Source organism: Molothrus ater, chromosome 3 (genome assembly GCF_012460135.2).
Source record: "Molothrus ater isolate BHLD 08-10-18 breed brown headed cowbird chromosome 3, BPBGC_Mater_1.1, whole genome shotgun sequence".
NCBI classification, from domain to species: Eukaryota; Metazoa; Chordata; class Aves; order Passeriformes; family Icteridae; genus Molothrus; species Molothrus ater.
In genome coordinates this window covers 52,663,630-52,682,914 of record NC_050480.2, presented here as the reverse complement: position 1 = coordinate 52,682,914, position 19,285 = coordinate 52,663,630, and the positions used below count along the sequence as shown (strand labels likewise).

The 19,285-nt window shown below is 40.1% G+C and overlaps 1 protein-coding gene across 1 annotated transcript in view; it reads left to right on the top strand.

The window, feature by feature from the left end:
- Positions 1-19,285, top strand: part of TULP4 (TUB like protein 4) — a 149,758-nt gene that overhangs the window by 97,738 nt on the left and 32,735 nt on the right. The window contains 2 exon segments of the mRNA XM_036379547.1: positions 12,655-12,835; positions 15,306-15,440. Of these exon segments, the coding sequence (XP_036235440.1) occupies positions 12,655-12,835; positions 15,306-15,440 (316 nt within the window).

Here is a 19,285-nt window from a genome sequence, read left to right as displayed (position 1 = left end):
ATTCTTCTGTCAACAACTGCTGCCCTCAGGCCACCCTTTCCCTCTTCTTCTCCCTATACTTAACTCATTAAAGAGATTATCTCTCTTCATGATGGAGAAAGTGTCAGAGAACTGGGTGGGAACTGTAGAGGATTATCCCTTTGTTTATAGCAATATAGTGTAACTCCTTGAACTTCACTGGGGTTGTTGCTGTCGCTGTTTCTGTGTGTGAGAAGGGAAATCACTTTCCAATAGAGGAAACCGTCAATGAAAATGAACTAATGTATTTTAATTCCTGGATATCCCAGGAGATGCTAGTAACCTATATTTGTTCCCTGCTTCTCTGCTAGTACAAATTATTAGACTTTTGTGACAGCTGTAAGTGCCTATTTCTGGTTTTCCCCCCTCCCTTTTTCCTGTTGTAAGCTTTTATTTGTGGAAATTCAGGGACTGGACAGGATTCTGTTTGGCTAGGACATGACAGGTATACATGTATACACACACACACACACACACACACACACACATATATATATATACGTATATATATGTGTATGTGTGTGTGTGTGTGTGTATATATATATACACAGGTATATATGAACTTTGCCAGCATGCTTCCTTTGGTTTGGTTTGAAAATAAGTATATAAGCAAGCAGGCTAATTTGATTTGCATCCTGCTGGGTACAACATTAACCGTTGTACCTGATCCCATTGCGATGCAACATGCAGCAGTACTAAAAATTTGTAAATACAAGCCCCAAGGTTCGGCCTCTTCTGTGCCTAATCAGACAAAATGATGCTCTTGGTGAAACAGAAAAGCCAGCACCGTGTTAGGAGCAGATACCCTGTGCACTGAAAGGTCCTGTAATGCCCTGGAAGAGAACAGAGAGAGCAGCAGCAGATGAATTGCATGGTATCAAACACAAAGCAGGGTGCAGGAGCTCTCTATGTTGTGAAGTCTCGTGCAGCCTGCAGTAGCTGTGCAGGGAGGCAGTTTCTAAGCTGTTACTCACTCCTGCTCCCAGCACTTGCCATCCTATTCCCATGGCAACTGCAGAGACGCTTCAGCAGCATCTTTGTTCCATGACAAGCAGGAGGCAGGGCAGGCCTCTGCTCCTTCCCCCTGCCTGCAGTGCATCAGGGTGGAGCCAGACGGGAGCTCCACGTGAAGAAGGGGATGTGTGTTGTTCCTGGGCCCAGCAGTGGGGTGGGGTGACATCCCTGTGCTGGCACAGCACACGGTGCCATACGTGTCCCTGCACAGGATCAGGGCAGTAGGAGCTGATTAACAAGAGATGCTGTCAAATGGTTACCAGTAGCATCAGGTATTTCATGAGCTTCTCTCTCAGAGTTCTTGAGTTTGGTATGGCTTTAGTCCTTGGCAGGAATTTTACCTAATAAATCCCCTTTAGTACAGTCTGCTTTTGGATCCCCTGTTTTCATCTGTGAACTATGATTTGCAGTTGCTACTACCTTTTCAAGGGAATGGTGTTTTCAACAGCTCCTAAGCTGAAAGTAAGGATAGTAGCCTTACCTAGCTTCCAGAACACAGCTTAAAAACACAGAATTTATAAGTGTTTGAAAATCTTGCATCTGTTTGGGCCCTGCTGTTGCCTTCCCACCTACATCTGCATTTGCCTGTGGCTCTGAAATGAGATGTTTGTGCTCTCACTCACCCTCCTGTTTTGGTTTTATTCAGGTGCTGTAGCACACATTTAATTTGGGCAGTCCTTGCTGTTATGGTAGTCACACTGGTCAAGTTTAATTATTCTCAGGCATCTGGAGTTGTGGAAAAAAGTCTTAAAGATGGCCTTCTAATGAGTTGACAGAATGATGAAAGGGAGCTACAAAGGGGCAACTGGGGCAGTATGGGGAAGGTAGCTATTTACCATAATTGTTATGAATGAAGAGAAGGAAGGATAAAATGAAAAAGGTTACAGCCTTTAAAATTTGAAAATGTAAGCAATTACTTTGGTCTTTATTCAAATAATTCTTGTTCCTATTAAGGATTTATAGGTTCACATAAAGGAGCCTTAAAGATGCCAGGGAATAATTGTATTTTTGTGTCTTAACATATAAAAATGCATTGTTTTCTCCCAGCAATTCTGGATTGTAGAGGCTACCAAATGATGGTTACAATGACTAGGGCCACTCAAAATTACACTGTAAGATACAGTTGTTGAGGAAGATCTGATTTTCATTGATGGATGAATTACTCAGATTACTGGGAAAAAAGGCTGGAGGCTTTTTAGGCTTTTTATAGCATTGAAGACGTGTCATTAATTAACTAGGCAGTTTATTCAAGCCACAAGGACTGCAGACAATGGTTAAATCACATATAAGCATTTTAGCATTGCATGCTGCATAATTGAGCAGCAGCATTAAAATGCAGAAAGAGGACAGGGGAAGGAGACTTCAGCTGTCTTTCAAGATAAATCCGTTTGTTATATAAAACAAACAGATAAAACCCATCACAGCTTAACTGTCTAATATTTTGGACTGTTTTTAGAAGCATTTCAAACCTTCATGGCAAACTTGCTATTAAAATTAATGATTTCTGTGTACTTGTGCTAAGAGGTCTGTAAATATTTACTAAGCTATTTCAGCCTTTTGTAAACAAAATATGGGGGGGGTTATATAAACTGAAAATGTTTAAATATTTTTGCAGAGTTTTATATATTTATACTGGTGGAAGATAGTAACATTGTTTTTGCTCTTTGCTTGGGAGACTTGATTTTTATGATGGTACATAATAGTGACAGATTTTGTGGGAAAAGTAATGTGAATTTTAAGTGGTGTTTTGCCTTTCTTTCTCCCATCTCTTTTTATTATATTGTTTTCAGGCTGTATTGTGCTATTTCCTAAATAATAGATATCTCTTTTTTTCCTCCCCTTTTTTTCTGATAGCAGTGTATAGCTGTATTAGCATTGTTTTTCCTTTGCCTTTTTGTCTCAACTAGGTTCTTATGCATCATTCTGCTGAGAATACAGCTTCTAAAAAGAAGGAAGGAGTAAACTTAGCTTGGTGCACTGTTGTCATTTATTGGTTGTCCTTTCCTTTTTCACTAGCAACGAGCAGCTACACTGCAGATTTTTGTACTCAGATGAAGACTTTTTAGGCTTTGCCTTGAGTTTTGGGGAGGGTAGGCAACAAGGATGTTCTCCTTGGAGCCTCTAGGGCTCATCCACAGCTTCAGGAGCTATGGCATCTATCTGTGGGTTTATTCCAGACAAATTTTTCCTGCCAGAAAGCCTGGTCTGTGCTGCACAGTTACTGAGCAGGTAATTGGAGGAGCAGAGCAATAAGGTGATACTTCAATGTGCTTTCTTCTTCCCACTTGCTTCATCTGTGCCTTGCCTAATCTTTCCCTGGTTGCTCTTCATCCAGCCTGCAGAGGCAAGGCACTGGGAGAGCTAACGAGATGGTGCCATTTGTTCTAGTCATGAGAGCTGTGCCATGGGGGTTGTTCATGGGCTGACGGCATCAGGGCTCGTTTTCTCAGCAGCTCCTGCAGTGTTTTGTGTCAGGGCTGTTTCAGATGAGTCTTGCACAGAAATTTTTCTCTTAATGACTCTGTCTGAAAGGAGTAATACAACTGTTTTAATGTTTTGCTCGTCCTTGTAGACAGGGTGTTTGATGTTTGTTAGTGCAAAAAGCAAATGCCTGAATGGATTTCTGCATCCCTTTGGAAGCATGGTGTACTAGGATGTACAGATCAGCCTCAACAGTGCACCTTGTAACTCTTTCCCTTTGACTCTCAGGTCACAATATTGCTATTTTAGTTGACTGGAATCTGAAGTTTAAATGCTGCACATTCTGCCACGTCTTTGCCTCCCTCAGGAAAGAAGAATGTTGATGGCAGTGACAAGCCAGAGGTGGAGGGAGAGATGAAAACTTGTGCTATTCAATTAATGTGTCCACTTAGCATTTTTATACCCAGTGCCGTTTTACATTTTTGAAGCATCAATGTTTGAGTCAGCAAAGTAAAGATGAGTGCAAATAGAAACAAGACCAGTCTCTGTGTGGGAGGTGTCAGGAAGAAAGGAGTCATTTGCCTCTCCTCTCACCTTGCTGGCACCTGTACAGAAGATTTTGCTTCTATAGCCTGAAGTCTTTAGTTCTCAGAGACAGGGAGTTTACTTGAACTTGTGGTTTTGAAAAGCTCTGTGCTATGCTTCAGCCCTGAGGCAAATAGTAAGCGTGAGGCTTTGCAGTGCACCTCTGCAAGGGAGCAGCATGCACTTAGGCTGTGTTTTAGGCAGTGTAGGGAAAAAATTGAACCTTCTGCAGGAAGGTGCTTTCTAAGGAGAAGTCATATGTAGGTTAGGAGAATTGCTTTGTTTGTTCAGATTTTGAACTGGTCAGGAGAGGGCACATGAGTGGAAGTGTAATTCTTACAGCGGAAAAGCTCTCCAAACTGTGAAGGTTTTACAGCATTTTTCAGGAAAAGTCCATTATTCCACTGCCAAAGCCACTTGGCTGACAATACTTTGGCCCCAGGATCCCTTGGGTTCATCTAGAGCATTGTGGTCTTTTCACTTCAAAATAAATGTAGCTGCCAGTGTGGTTGATTTGAACTTTATCATCACTGGTACTTAATCCATCAATTTTTTGGAAGTTTAGTAAGAAGACCAGGAGCCAAATGGGGTCTTGAACTTGGGGTCAGATGTCTTCAAGCCTGTAGTCTGAAACCTTGGTGCCGAAAACAGGGATTAGAGTGATTGAATCTCGAGGAGGATGTTGTGGATTTCTGCACTAGGTTTTGTCTGGGAAAGAAAGGCCAAGTTTCGTAGTAATAGCAGAGGAAAGGTGATATTTTTGGAAAGTGATACCACATAGTCTTTCCATTGATTGGACAAAAAGAGATAGGATACCAATGGAAAGAAGGAGCAATATCTCTTTATTCTCCAAAACCTTTCCCATCAAGGTTTCATCCTGCATGTGTTCAACTTGAGCTCTCTGTTCTTTGTCCAGGATCCAGTTTCTTGTCAGTGTTCAGATGTTGAGGGATTGTTGGCAAGCTAAAAAGGAATTAATCCTTCCTTGCTTTCCTTGCTTTTTAAGAGAATAGTCATTCTTCTTCAGTGCCTCATTCGGTAACAGTTTATCACTCAGCCTGACTCCATGTTGACTCAGTTACACTTGACCTCACCCATTCCACCTATTTCCTGACCATGCTGAGTTACTGCTCTCTGCCAGCACCCAAGACCTCGAAGGAGAGGGCAGAAGTAGAGGGACTAACTTGCATTAGTGTATAGCTTAACTCAGGGACTTCTTGATTTTATGTTATGAAATTCAAAACAGCAAGGACATTGCTTCTAAATTGCTTTGTATTGCATTTTCACTGGTTGAGAGTGCTGTCCTTTTTTCTAAGTAATACTATTTTCAATTAGGGAAAAAAAAACAAACCACAAAACCCCAGCAGAAACTCTCAGACTTCTAAATCTCTGAATGAGATTTTAGCTTCAGCAGTCAGCATATCTTTCAGGAAATAACTAAAACCTGACTTGGGAATAATGCAGGAGACTGCCAAGTGTATCAGTTGACTTCTTTTCCTGATTGAGTGTTTGTTGGTAAAACTAATTGCATTTTCCCACCAGATGTTGTTTTAGTTGCTATGTATAATTGCATGTTTGTGAAGAATATGTGTTTTCAGAGACAGACTTTCCTGGCAGTTTTGTGGGCAATCAGAAAACAACACTGCTCGAAGAATATCCCAGAGGATTTCTGCTGTGGGAACTCAGTGGTTCAGGCTTGGAGTCCTGTCCAAGTTAATTGTCACAGAAGATGTTCTCTAGAAGGTGTTCGGCTGTTGGACTTTTATTCATTTTGCATGCTGCTTCAAATATAATTTTTTTCACATTTTAAGTAAACTGAGGCATATCATTAATGCCATGAACATTATATAGGAGGGCAACTCTTCACTTAAAAATCTAATTGCTGTAAGATGCTTGCTCAAAAAATGTCTTGAGAGTCAAGAAGGAATATAGAAGAAATATGTGTGCCTGGAGTACACAAGTCAGAATTAGTCCAGGTATAATTACAGGAATGTATAATAATCAGTCTTTCTGTGATTTGCTAGAATGCTTTCATATAACATTTCATAAAACATCTTTGCCTGGACAATTGCTTCTATCCCCACATGTCCAGAGTAGTTAATAGCTTGAGATCCTGGTTTTAAGACTACTTATATTTTTGACTCCTGAAGTGGCATGCAAGACTGTATCTCATTTACAATCATTCAACTACATTATACTATTTTAGAGAGAAATAAAGCCAGTGCAGTTTGAATCCCCAGTTTTTAGTATTTCAATATTTATTAAATGGATTCGTCACCAAGATCTCTGATGGATTTACTTTGCCTTCTCATTTGATGGCTTTGTAATAGTTATCTAGATCCTATGGACTTGGTAAAAGAAAGAATGAACAAGCCTGAAAGCAGGTAATTCAGCCAGTGCTGCTTTTGAAAGGATTAATGACCTCAAATGAGAATAACACCGCTGTGTGTATGTTTATAAATGTGGTTAGCTGAATGATCCTGGGCTGTAGCAGCCATGGGGGGGGGGGGGACTGGTAACTGCTCACATCCAAAGGAAACAGTCTTCCAAGATTTTTGGACATAAAGGCAGTCAAGAAAAATCTAGTGCTTTCCCCCTGAGCTTGTATGTGAATTTTAGTGATGTCTCTTTTTGTGTCAGTTCAAGAAATCATTTTACAGTGGCTGAATTTTTAATGGAAATAAAAAAAGTATTCAGCAGGAGACCAGCTGTCTCCCTCACTCTGCTTTTCTTTATTTCTCTCTGTATTTTGAGGTAAAAAGAAGGAAAGCCAGAAATATGACACTGAGAAAAAACAAACTTTCACTTTTTAATGGATCCTAAGAGGAGTTTGCTGCACTGTCTCCTGCTTTGTGGTGGAGAAACAGTAAACAAGAAAAGCCCAAGCAAAATGCTAATATTACATCTAAATGGACTGCAGAATGCTGGAGATAAGCCTTGGCAAGACTGACATTCGTTTGTTCGACTAATGAATGAAAATAATTAATGGCAATAATTTTCCCTGCACTTTCTTTGTTACTAAGCCTACCTGCATAAATAGAAGGTTGATCCATCGTTTTGTGTATTTACCACTTTATAGTTCAGTTAATTTTGAATCAGCAAAATAGATTTATCTCTATTAGTGTGATGGCAGTATGGTGACAGCTGTGAAGGCTGTTCCTATCATAAATACTGAAGTTTGTACAGGTGGCTAAATCAGAGCAAACAGAACTAATTCAGCTTCCTTGAACTGCTCAGCCACTTCTGACAGTGTAAATGGTTGACCTTATTAGCATTTTTGCAAAGTGTATTTTCTGAGGTGCCTAGTTTTTCCTGTAGGGGAAGATGGGGGAGGAGACTGAAGAAGAACGCATAAAGACAGGTCTAAATCTTGAGAAAGTGAAGGTCAGTGAAGCAAAACATAAAATGAGGCAGCTGTGAATGCAGAGCTGCGCAGGACAATTTTTTAAGTGGCAACAGTGATACGGCCTGCTATGATGGCACCAAGATTTTAGCAGGTGTGTGTGCCAAACACACACACAAAGGCAAAGAGTAAAACAAAATACTGAAAGGGTAAGGTTTCCAAGTGGTTAAGAAGAGGAGTTCTTCAAACTTTGAAAGTACAGCCCTGGAGAATGTTAAAAACCAAAAGTGGCTACCTGTCCTGTGGGAGAAGGGAGATCTGTAATTAGAGAAATTGGTCAGTGGAGTTACTGACAGCTTAGCCATATCTTAGGGAAGATTAGAGCACTTAAGATTTAATGACAGATTACATTAATTTTCAGAATGTTTCAGTGTGTTCAGGAATTTAGATCAATCTGTTCATGCACCTTGCATAGTCCTACAAGGCAAGTTCTGCCTGTATGTGAAAATTTGCGGTTTTAAGAACCAGATTGTACTAGGATGGAGTTTGCTAGAATCATTTTTAGTGCTGTTGAAGTTAATGGAGTCTATGAGTTGTTTTGTGTTTGTGAGTTGTCAGATGTTTGTTCTTTGTAGAAAGTCAAGAGGATCTGTTAAAAATCCCAAGCCAGCAGGAGTAAAACAGATGCATGTTCCTTTTTTTAGCTTTCCAACATCACAATACTGGAATATCTCACTTGCAAAGTGCTACCCTAAAGTAGCCTCCAACAGCTTTATATTTCTTCCAGCTGCTATAGCAAATCCAGCTTCTAATGCTTTAACTTCAGCTTCAGTCAAAGGTTTGGTTGTTTCCCTGATGCAGAATGACAGTTCCTGTTCTGAAAATGTATTGATTAGATTTCCTGGGAGTTTTGTTTAACCAGCAACATTAGAAACCTTCAGTGTTAGTACTAAATGTCACAAATGGAGGCATCTTGTTTTATCGATATCTTTCTGTAACATTATTGACTGTTCAGTTTGTACAACCAAAACCTGAGATTGGGAATAATTCTGCCTTCTACTTCTCACATGTATTCCCATTATGATAAAGTTTGAGCATTCTTACTGTTGATGAGTTCTATTTACTTACATTAAACCAAATTAAATAGCAACAAAATGTGTTACGTGTCAAAAAAGCACTGGTCTTACAAAATTATACTTCTGCAAAACAGTGGGCTTCCTGAGCTGGACCTTCAATGTACCAGGTCTTTGGTCACTCCACTGTAGCGTTGTGAATCTTGGTGCTGCCAAACCACTTTCTGCTGGTGCTGTGTCTGGTCCAGAGCATTGCAGCATCACAACAGATCTTACAGGAACTGCGGAGTTCGGCGCAGTATTACTGAAATTTACGTAGCAAAGCCACCCAACATGTCCAAGCCGTTCCTCTTGAGCTGAATTTTTAGCTTCTTGGCTGTTGTAATATTAATCTCTTCATAAGAGGAATACTTCAGAGCAAAATACCCCATCTTTTGCTTACCATATGTCTTTTAGAAATTGGTGTATTTCAGACTGTTAGTTGAAATGTCTTTGATATCTTGGGCATTTAAGGGGGTTGCAATATTGAATGCTAAGTTTCATGGATGATAGTTCAGAAATCTTTGCTTGAAAAAACTATTTACCAAAACTAGGTTGTGAAACTCACCTCAAGTTAGCACATAGACTGAAGAGGTCAGTGCATTCCAGAGAAGGGTGTTTGTCAGGTATTCAGATTTGTTATAACAGATAGAAGTCACCCCAAGCTTGGGTTTCATGGGGAACTAAGACACTTGTGTTTCAGAACTGAACCCCCCTTTCATCTCTGGGTACACTTGGAAAACCATGTGTGCTTTCCCAGTGCTGTTAACCACAGTTTCCCTTGAAAGCACACAACATCTGGGCACTACAGGAGCCCTGCATTTGTGTGACTTTATTCAGTTGCAGCTTCACTGTAGTGTAGGCTTGGTCATGTGTGATATTGTGTAAAGACATACTGCATTTATGTTGTGGTACTGACTCACACTCAGAAGGTACTGGGTGATTTTAGGTATTGGGTTATCGGATTTTCCATATTCTGCAAATGCAATTCTGCAGTTGGTAATACATGTAAGATCAGTTGTAATAACAAGCAGTAGGAAAGGAGAAGAGATGAGTCAAGAGAAGAACAGAACAAGGGGCCAAAGAACCACTTCAAAATAAGTACTAAGGTTTTTTAAATTATTCTTATTATCACTTAGCTTTTGTGTTCAAGGGTTAACAAACCACTATAACTTGTTCCCTTTTTCAACATTCTGTCTGACCTCCTAGATCTGCAAACACACACACAAAAAAATTATTTAAGTATCTAAAATGTAACTTCTTAATTTCTCTGTTAGATCCTTTAGGGATATCCTGTGGCTCAACCTTTTGTCTGAAGGTCAAGAGAGTTTTATTCATCTGACATAAGTAGCTTGAGTGTGGCATTTATAACCTGAGTAATGTTATGGATGATAACACCATTAGACATTTTTACAGCTTCAGCAGGAGTTCAGCCAGCAGGACTATCAGGCTGATAAATGCTTTCATCTTAAAGGTTGTATTGCTACAATAACCCTGAAACTTACAGCTGCTCCTTGAAACCTACAGCCTGGCTGAAGAGATGAAGTGTGCCCTCTGATATTTCTAGGTTGCTAAAGAGCTCTCTCAAGTTCCAGTGCAAGAATTAATATGCTGACATGCAGCTGTTCTGAACTGGAAATTACTGAGGACTTCATAATTTTAAATTATTTGGGGGCAGTGTTACTCAAAAGAATTAGCTTTGGATTGAGATGAGAGTGAACTGTTGAGTGATGAATACAAAGATTTTGTTCCTACCCAATTATAAAATGCTTCTGCGGGGTTTTAGGAGGCAGACTCTTGTACTGCTATTTTCAGAAACAACAGAGGCTCAGCTCCCCTCTCTGGGTATTTGCAGTTCCAGAACTTCTTGTAGACTAGCTAGAAACTAATCCCTAGTAGACTGAGAGTGGTGTGAAAAGCTAGCAGTGACGACTGGTAGGATTTTGCCTTTGTAAAAGTTTGTTTTGTTGAGATCAGAGAGTGTTTTGAAAATGAATAGTGACAGTGGCCGTGCACTGATCATGCATGTGAAAACAGTGGAAATAGTGAACAGTGTGAAAGGAGATGTGATGATACAAGTGGAAGAAGAATAGAATAAGGGATCACAAGGGAGGATAGTGTGAGATGAACAAAGGTTGAATGCTTGCTCTTACACCTAAGAATAGTATTGTGAGGCTTGTAGCAAACTTCAGTTGCTGTTTTAACCCAGCAACTATTTAACACAAAAATATTTGTAACATGTAATGATTACAGTAAGGCAGCCAGATACTGATTTTTTAAAATATTTTTGATAATGGGAAACAAACAACTCCATTGTTTTCCTTAAGATTTTGATGACTTTATGGGAGTTCTGTTAAATTGCCATTCTAGTTTACAACCTTCATTATGTTGATCATAAAAAGAACTCTTAATTGTTTTTGTTTGTTTGTTTGTTTTGGTTTGTGGTTGTTTGAGTTTTTTTGTGTTTTGGGGTTTTTTTGGTTTGGTGTTTTTTTTTTTCTTTTTGTTGGTTTGGTTTGGGTTTTTTTGGTTTGGCATGTTTTTTGGGGTTTTTTACTTAGGCTTAAGGAACCACACTTCCTTTCTGAACTTTCAAAAGTGCAATAATGACAATTGCTTCCTAGGAGACTACTGTTGAATAAATGTGATACAATACACACATTGCTTGCTGCAAGTCTGACACAGCCTCTCAGTAGGAAGATAGAAAAGAAGACCTCTGACCGCAGAGGTCACTGAGGGTGATTGCAGGCTTTGAACAAGAAGTGTACATGGAGATCTTAAGTGGGCTGTGATTCTTCAGCTTGGGAAAGAGATGACCAGGCAATTACATAATAGAGGTCTGTAAATTTGTGACCAATGTTAAGAATGTAAGTAGGGAACAATTATTCGTGTTTCTTTCAGTGTAAAGAGCTAAAGGTTGCCAAATGAAATTATCAATTATCAGAGAAGAGGGATTGTGGGGTTTTTTTTGTTGAAAGCTGCAGGAGTGTGGGGGGAGATGCTTGCTCAGTGCATCCTGTTCTTTTGCTCTTCTCCAAACACTTGACCATTCCTAAGGGTAAGATCCAAGGCTAGGTGAATTTCTGACCTGGGCATTTAATTGTTAGAACCTTAAATTTACTGGAAATAGGTGGTTGACTGAAGAGCAAGTGTAAGGTTTGACCTTCCTTTGAGCTTCATTTTTAATGCTGGCTAGTTTTCAAGTTGATGGGTGCTTTTAAACTTGCTTTAAAGTGTATTTGCATCATACAGAATTATGTGATGGCAGCAACAGCCTTGGCTAATCCATTTATTGCTTTAGGATTTATTAGTCCTTATTTCCTGATTTTTCTCTTAAAATTCATCAAATATGCAAGATCTTAACTTTCTTAAATCCTCAAGAAGAATTTATTAAAAAGGAAATTGCAGGTTCCAGTCAGTCTGACTTCGGTCTGTGATTGGCTATGGAGTTGTTTAAGGACAAGAAAAAACTTGGATTATCCATTTTCTGTTTGAAATGGTGGGCGGAAGCTCTTCTCATCTCTTCCTGGATGTGCAGCATGTTGCCTTATTACCTTCCCCTTGGCCTGTGTTAATCTCCTTCCAGCTGCCTGATCATACTGCTTTTGCCTCTTTTTTGTTTTTGGAAGGCATTCTCCCACTTTGTCTACTCATCAGCTGAATAACCTGTCCTTCTCTATTAAGCTTTCTATTTCTCATGAACCATTTGAAATCTCTGCTAGGACCTCACTTTGGTCAGCTGTGACTTTTCTTTTGATATTGTTATGACTGATGCACACCTTTTCTGCCACCAGGTTTAGGAGTTTCTGTATTTTCCAAGAATACTACATCTGTGGTAGCCTTTCTGCCAGCTCACTTTAATTTTGGTAATAATCAAGTTCAAATGAAGTGTAATGTCTCATATTAAAGTGACTGAAATGCATCCACCATGAAACATTACTTGCTCACAGATTTTACAAACTTGCCTGTAGACTCTGCTGCTTTAACTTCATTCTTCACATTCATCTTTGATTGCAGGGTCCTATTCTGGCACCCTTTCACATCCATGACTGCTTTGCTTTCAGTTGATTTCCAGGATGGCTGGTTAATGACAACATGCATTTGAAGGAGGGCCCCGTGGCTGACATTTGGTGGGACTGAGGGTTGTTGTGTCATTTTTAGGTACTGTTTGGCACTGCTGATGGACAGGTTATTGTCATGGACTGCCACGGGCGCATGCTGGCCCACGTGCTCCTTCATGAGTCAGATGGCATCCTCAACATGTCCTGGAACTACCCCAGCTTCCTGGTGGAGGACAGCAGTGAGAGCGACACGGACTCGGACGACTATTCCCCACCACAGGGTAGGTCCTGTGCACATCCTTCTGCTTCAGCTTTGCACCTGCTCATGAAGGCATCCCAAATGCCAGGGCGATGTCACGCCCTACAAAACCAGCAGGGTGGCCACAGTTTCAAGCTCTCGTGCAGCAGAGGCTGGTATGGGAGAGTGGGTTTGTTCCCAGCTCTGCCACCAGCCTTGCTGCAGGTCATGCCTCATCTGTGCTGCTCTGCCTCTGTTTGCACAAATGAAATAACATCACAAAGCTCAATAAGTTTTCAGTAAGGCTGAGTGAAAAACAGGAGACACGGATATGTCAGGTTTCACTGATAAGCAGGCATGAGGTATTGCAGTGGTTGGTGTGTATGGAGGTACAGAGTGCAGCCACAGAAATTAATGCACTATTATATAGATTCATGTGAAAAGGCAGCAGTACTAGACATGGTGTGAAGTACTATATATTTAGTGTTATCTCTGTTTTGTAGGATTTCTGTAAAGCTCATCGTTACAGTCCCATCCTTCATAGTCCTGACATAAAGAGTTCCATAAATACTGCAGAAGGCTCAGAAATGAAGATATTTCCTGCAATGACATGGGGTAGAAGCAGGGTGACTGGAGTTGGCTGGAGTTATTAATTCACATGCTTCAGAGCACATTGCCAGTTTGAGAGTCAGGAATAAATCCTTCTCTCTCCTTAAGTCTCAATACAACTTGTTTGGTGAAATATTTTGGTTTTAAAGTCTTTGGAAATCATCAGTAGCAGAGACTTACGAGGCTTAGGTGCTCATGCACAGTCCTGTCCCACCCTTCTCATTCAAGTAATGACAATACTTCCCACTGATGTGACTGATCACTTTATAAGCTCTAGGTGAGCTGTTTCAGTGTATAAAGCCTGAACTACATTAAGAACTAACTTTCTATAACAGTCAGTGATTGTACAGTGAAAATTTTAAATACATAACAATTATTCAAAAATAATTCTGAATTTGGGTCTTGGATCTGAACCTCTGAATTGAGGACTTTTGCAGTTTTAACTCTAATTTGGATTCACACTAAAAAATCTACCTTTTCCACTATATAACAAGCTTATGTATTTAACAAACATTGAAGGGAGATAATCTGATCACCTGGTAAAATGTTAGAACATTTTAAAACTGGATTTTGTTTTGGCTTTCATGCCTTACTTCTGGTAATGGGTGAGATTTCTTCCCTTAGAAGGAAAGAAACTAACTTCAACCTAGCAAGCTCCTAAAGCAAGACAGACAACAACAATAAATTGGATTTTTCCTGGGGTTTTGTTGTGTTTTTCAGAAATACTGAGGTTCCATTTGGAGGATGGTGAAATTGCAGATGAGAGCTTAAATGATCCAAATGTGTGTGTTAGCTTTTTCTGAGTCAGTCAGGGGGTGGGTGGACTCGTTACAAGCCTATTTTAATGATTACCCAAACATGATCTGTTTTCTTTAGAGCAGATGCAGCATAAACCTCTCAAAGGTGACAAGCCTTTGACTCACACAGATGTGTAGGAAGGACTAGAAGTTTGTTGGGATTTTCTTATTAAATTATATACACACAGAGGTGCCAGTTACTAGACATTCTTCTCCAAAATTCTTTCTCATCAGCTTTTTTACAAGTTCGGGAAACAATACTACTCCTAACTGGTTCTGACATTTTTGTTGACTGGAAAGATGTTGGCTGGGCCTTGACAGGCACTTAATCAGGGACAAGTGGCATCTCCTCTCAGAAACTGTAAACAGGAGTTAAACACCAAAAGCTGCAGATGCCAATATAGGTCATGAAGTATTTGAGCAAAGGAATTTTAGTGAATTGCTGAAAAACAAGCTCAGAGGACCAGAGAATTTGCAAAAATGGTTTTTAAAGCCAAGTGTTCCATTTGGGCTCACCTCTGCTTTTGGGTGCATTGGATCCTGTTATGCAGAATGGCAGGTATCTTTTCATGCTGCTGCCTAGACATTTAGAATGCAGTAATTTGTGAAAGGTCAGTATGTTCTCTTTGAAGTTCTTAAAATGTCTCTGGGTGACCTCAGGAGTCCCTGGTACCTGCCCAAGCAAAAAGGGTATAGAACAAATAGCTTTTAATGTCATTATATTGTTCATCATGCTGGTTTTCAACTGAGATTCTGAGGAAGTCTTCTAAGGCACTCGTTTTTCCATTTTTTTTGGTCACTTTGGGGAGTTGAGAATGGAGAAAGACTGAAAAAACACCACAATGTAACATAATAGTATATGCATAAATCACTGTGGATATGGTGCAGTGAAAATTGACAAAGTAAAAGCACTGAGGTTTCACAGAAACAGAGAAGCTTAACTAGCTAAACCTGCTTTGCTTGTGCCCACAGATGTTGCAGAAATAAGCAGGTAGAGAGGCTTGGAACAACTCCTGATGGTGGTAGGCTGAAGTACAGTGTGTTTTGACGTGGATGTGATTATTTTTGGTTGCTCACCTTTTGCTCACTCAGAGCCTTGTTTTGCAGATGGACCAGCTGCCTATCCAGTCCCGGTGCAGAACACCAAGCCACTACTGACTGTCAGCTTCACGTCAGGAGACATCAGTTTAATGAACAATTACGATGACTTGTCTCCCACTATCATCCGCTCAGGGTTGAAAGGTACGAATAAGAAGCTGTTTCTCCCTCTCCCGTGCCCTGTTTTTCTTGTATTTTTGATGATGTGTGCATGGGTTACATTGTTGTGCCTCTTGCTCCTTAACCCAGGAGCCCTGAGCGCTGTTATTGCCATTTCCAGCAGTGACACCTGCTGGAGGAAGAGCAGTTCTTGGCTGATGGAGGTTCTGTGTTTGAAAAAATGCTTCACAATATTTTTGAGATCGTGTTTTTGTGGCAGTTTTGTAGGGCAACTGATTTGCTCTGCAGTTTTCCAGCAGAGTGCATTAATATTATTACAGTTCTTTGTGTGAATGTCTCTGCTACATAACACTTCTTTTGCATGTCTAATTCACAAGATCTTCCATGCTTTTGGTAACCTGTATAAATTGCAATTCTGCTTTGGTTCTCACAATTATTGAAAACTTGTTAGAATTATTAATTGTCAAGAGGCAAGTGGTTCTGAGAGAGAAAACATTCCAGTGATTATTACTATAAATTTTGCTAAGTGATCTGCACAAATGTTTGTACAATCAGTATTCCATGTAAAATCTTTAACTCACATTGAAATTTTTACTGTTCTTACCTATTAAAAATGTCCTTTACTTTGCCAGCACTCTCTGTGCAATTTACTGTGCTTTGCCTGCAGAGACATTTTAATTCAATACAGCACATAGGCACATGCTTAAATATAGGTTCCACCGAAGCTTTTTCATCTCCACAGGTGAATTAGTTTTAAATTAGATGAAAAGAGAATTAGGCTGTTGGAGCAGACTCTTAGCTGTTCTGAAATAGTGGGATGTTTTTGGTGAAAAGTTGCCCTTACACTGTCCCCACAGTTTTTTGGTGATCCGTTATGTACAGTAGTCTTGGGAGGTAAAAACATCACCTGTAAGGTTTCTGTTCCATTCCTTTCTCCTGTGCCAGCCCCAGAAATGTGTGAGTGCCAAAACACAGCATCATGAGACAACCCTAGAATCCAGAAAACTTCATCAGTGAAAGGATACCAAAAGTGTGGAGAACTGGGGCCAACTTAAAAAAGCTCTTGTGATAATCACCAATGGGTCTGCTCAGCATTTCTACAATATTAGAGTAATCAGGGTACAGAGCAGTCTTGAGTTGTCATCTAGTCTAGCTTTCAACTAGAAACAGTAGGAGAAACAGACCCCATCTTATTCTCTGTTTAGAGTTGCAGGGCTCTATCTTGCTGAGGATGTGTGTCCTGTTTCTCCTTCCCCACTGACTTTCACTGGTGCAAAAAAGATCCCTTAAATTTATTACCCTCCTGTAGCAAAATATTAATGTGCTAGATTGGGTAGGAATATTTTTATTAGTTATAAGCTTGACTACATTTTTGTCATCAGTAGACAAAAAACATGCAGCATCTTACTGGATTGGGAATGTGTGTGAGACAGAGAAAGATGATTGGGATATTGTTGTTTTAAGCACTCTACAGTGGAAAGTATTTTATGTCTGGTTCTATGTAGATGTTCACACTTCCTGTAGCTTTATAATTTTTTTCAAGTGACTCTAAATTTTACTGGATTTTATCACAAGCAAGAATGTGCAAAACCACTGCAAGTCCTTTTTCATGTGTTTGTGTTTAAAATCTCAAAGTATTGCTCTGTGATCTCTGCAGCAGATATCCTTGCCTTTATTGGCCGCTGTAGGCTACTCATTGTATTTTTAAAGTAGGCAACTATGAAATTATTTCAAGCAGTAGCAATATATTTTTAATATATAGAGAATATACATATTGTACTAGTTTTGCAGAGTTGTCATTTTACTGATAATATTTCTGTTAAATTGACAGAGGAGAAACCTTGATAATTTGATTACCCAAATAAAAGTTCTTTCGATCCAGCTTGAACAGTCCTGGTAGTTTTGCGAGTCCTGGTGGAGGTCCTGAACTGTTCAAATGTATCCTTTATTTTTTTGGTGCTTTTTAACTCTGATTCTCAGTGCACTGCTTCCTGCAGAACTGCTGAGCTACATCTATTAATTCTACTAGTTAGCCACAACTACTGCCGGCAGAGCTGTTGCACATTTACAGTGCTCTGTGTTCAAGGTTTGCTGATTTCCATGCCTGTGCTGGCTGGAAAGTAGGGGTGACTGACCCACTGATTCACTTGTAGACCATTACCCTAAATGAAACCTCCATTTGATTTTTAATCTCTGTGCTAGTGCTGAGAACCTGTTCACCAGTTATTTTGTGTAAAGGTCCAGTAGTCATTGAAGATCCTCCTGGCAGTGCCAAGTCTGTCAGTAGAGCCACAACGCCCTGGAGGGATGCTGCAGTCCACATCCACCCCCTTTGCTGCCTTTGCAGCAGTCTAATCTAGGACTTTGAGAGAGAGAGAGAGAAAACTGCTGGACACTCATCTTCCTCTTGTCATGGAAATCAGCTGAAAGTTTTACCTGAGGACACCTGTATCCAAAGAGACAGTTTTTTCATTATGGTAGTTCCATAGTTATCCAGTTACCAAAAGTGGAGCTGATCAGCTTGCCTTGTTTATTTCTAACCTGCCTATTTTTTCCTGTCCAAGAAACATTAATTAAATCCCATTGTAGGTTAGTTTTAAAGGGCTGAAAACTAAGAGAAAACAAGAGGCATACAATGCCTAGCTGTGGAAAAATTACCTTGAGGAACATGCGGCTTCCCTCTGATATGTACAGAAGCATAATTCCCATGAGAAATATGAGAAGGTTGAAATAATACAAAACCATTTTAAACTACACATAAAAGTCCCTATAAATGACAAGTTGACAACTTGAAACAATTTTGAGATCCTTCCTGCCAACTCTCATTTCTCTCTTGCTTCTTCATTTGAAGACAGCTTCTCGCCCACAAGTGTCTTCAAAAGGTTCTTGGCAGACTGAGCATCCCAGAGCACAAAAGTTTTGTCTTTACCTTCACTTTGTCTCAGCACAAAATAGCTGCCTTTCACCTCTGGCTTAAGAGTAAAAAGATTTAAATACTAGCTTGGTATTCCTTCAACATGGAAATCTGCCTTTGAAACACAAGCAGAAATGCAAAATGCTTTTTTAGAATTACTCTAGAAGTGTGACAAAGAACTAGAGGGTATGAGTTTGAAATAAGCATCCCCAAATTAAGCTGTGGGCGTCCCTCATCATGAGGTGCCTGTAAGAGAAGTAACTGATATCTATATTCATATCCATGTATATGAGAGTCTGAGCAGTCCCTGTGTGATTCCAGTAAAACCCTGCTAAGCAGCTGAGTTGATTTTTACAAGTCAGAATCACAGAATCATTAGGGTTGGAAGAGAACTCTGGGGATCAGCCAGTCCAACCTCCCTGCCAAGGTAGGGTCCTCCAGAACAGGTTGCACAGGGACTCGTCTTGGTGGGTTTTGAATGTCTCCAGAGAGGGAGACTCCTCAGCCTCTTCCTCTGCTGCCCTCAGTGTAAAGAAGTTCTTCCTCATGAGGTTGAATTTCTTGTGATTTAGTTTATGGCCATTGCTCCTTGTCCTGTCACTGGGCACCACTGAAAAGAGTCTGGCACCATCCTCTCTGCACAAAACTTTGAGATAATAATGAGGTCCACTTTCTGGCTGCTCTAGACCAAACCTGCCCAGCTCCCTTAGTCTCTCCTTGTAAGAGAGATTCTCCAGAGCCCTCATCATCTTTGTGTGATGGTGGCAAAAGAAAACATATGACATGTGGGCCATCTGTATTTATGGACACAATCCAAGTGCTTTTAGGTTCATGCTATGCTGTTGTAACTCTAGTTTGAGTGGTGTTAAAAGTTACATTGACAGCCATGAGAACATGAGGCATTGCCAGATATTCTGCTTTTTTGCATTATAGGCCTTTGCAGACAAACACTCTT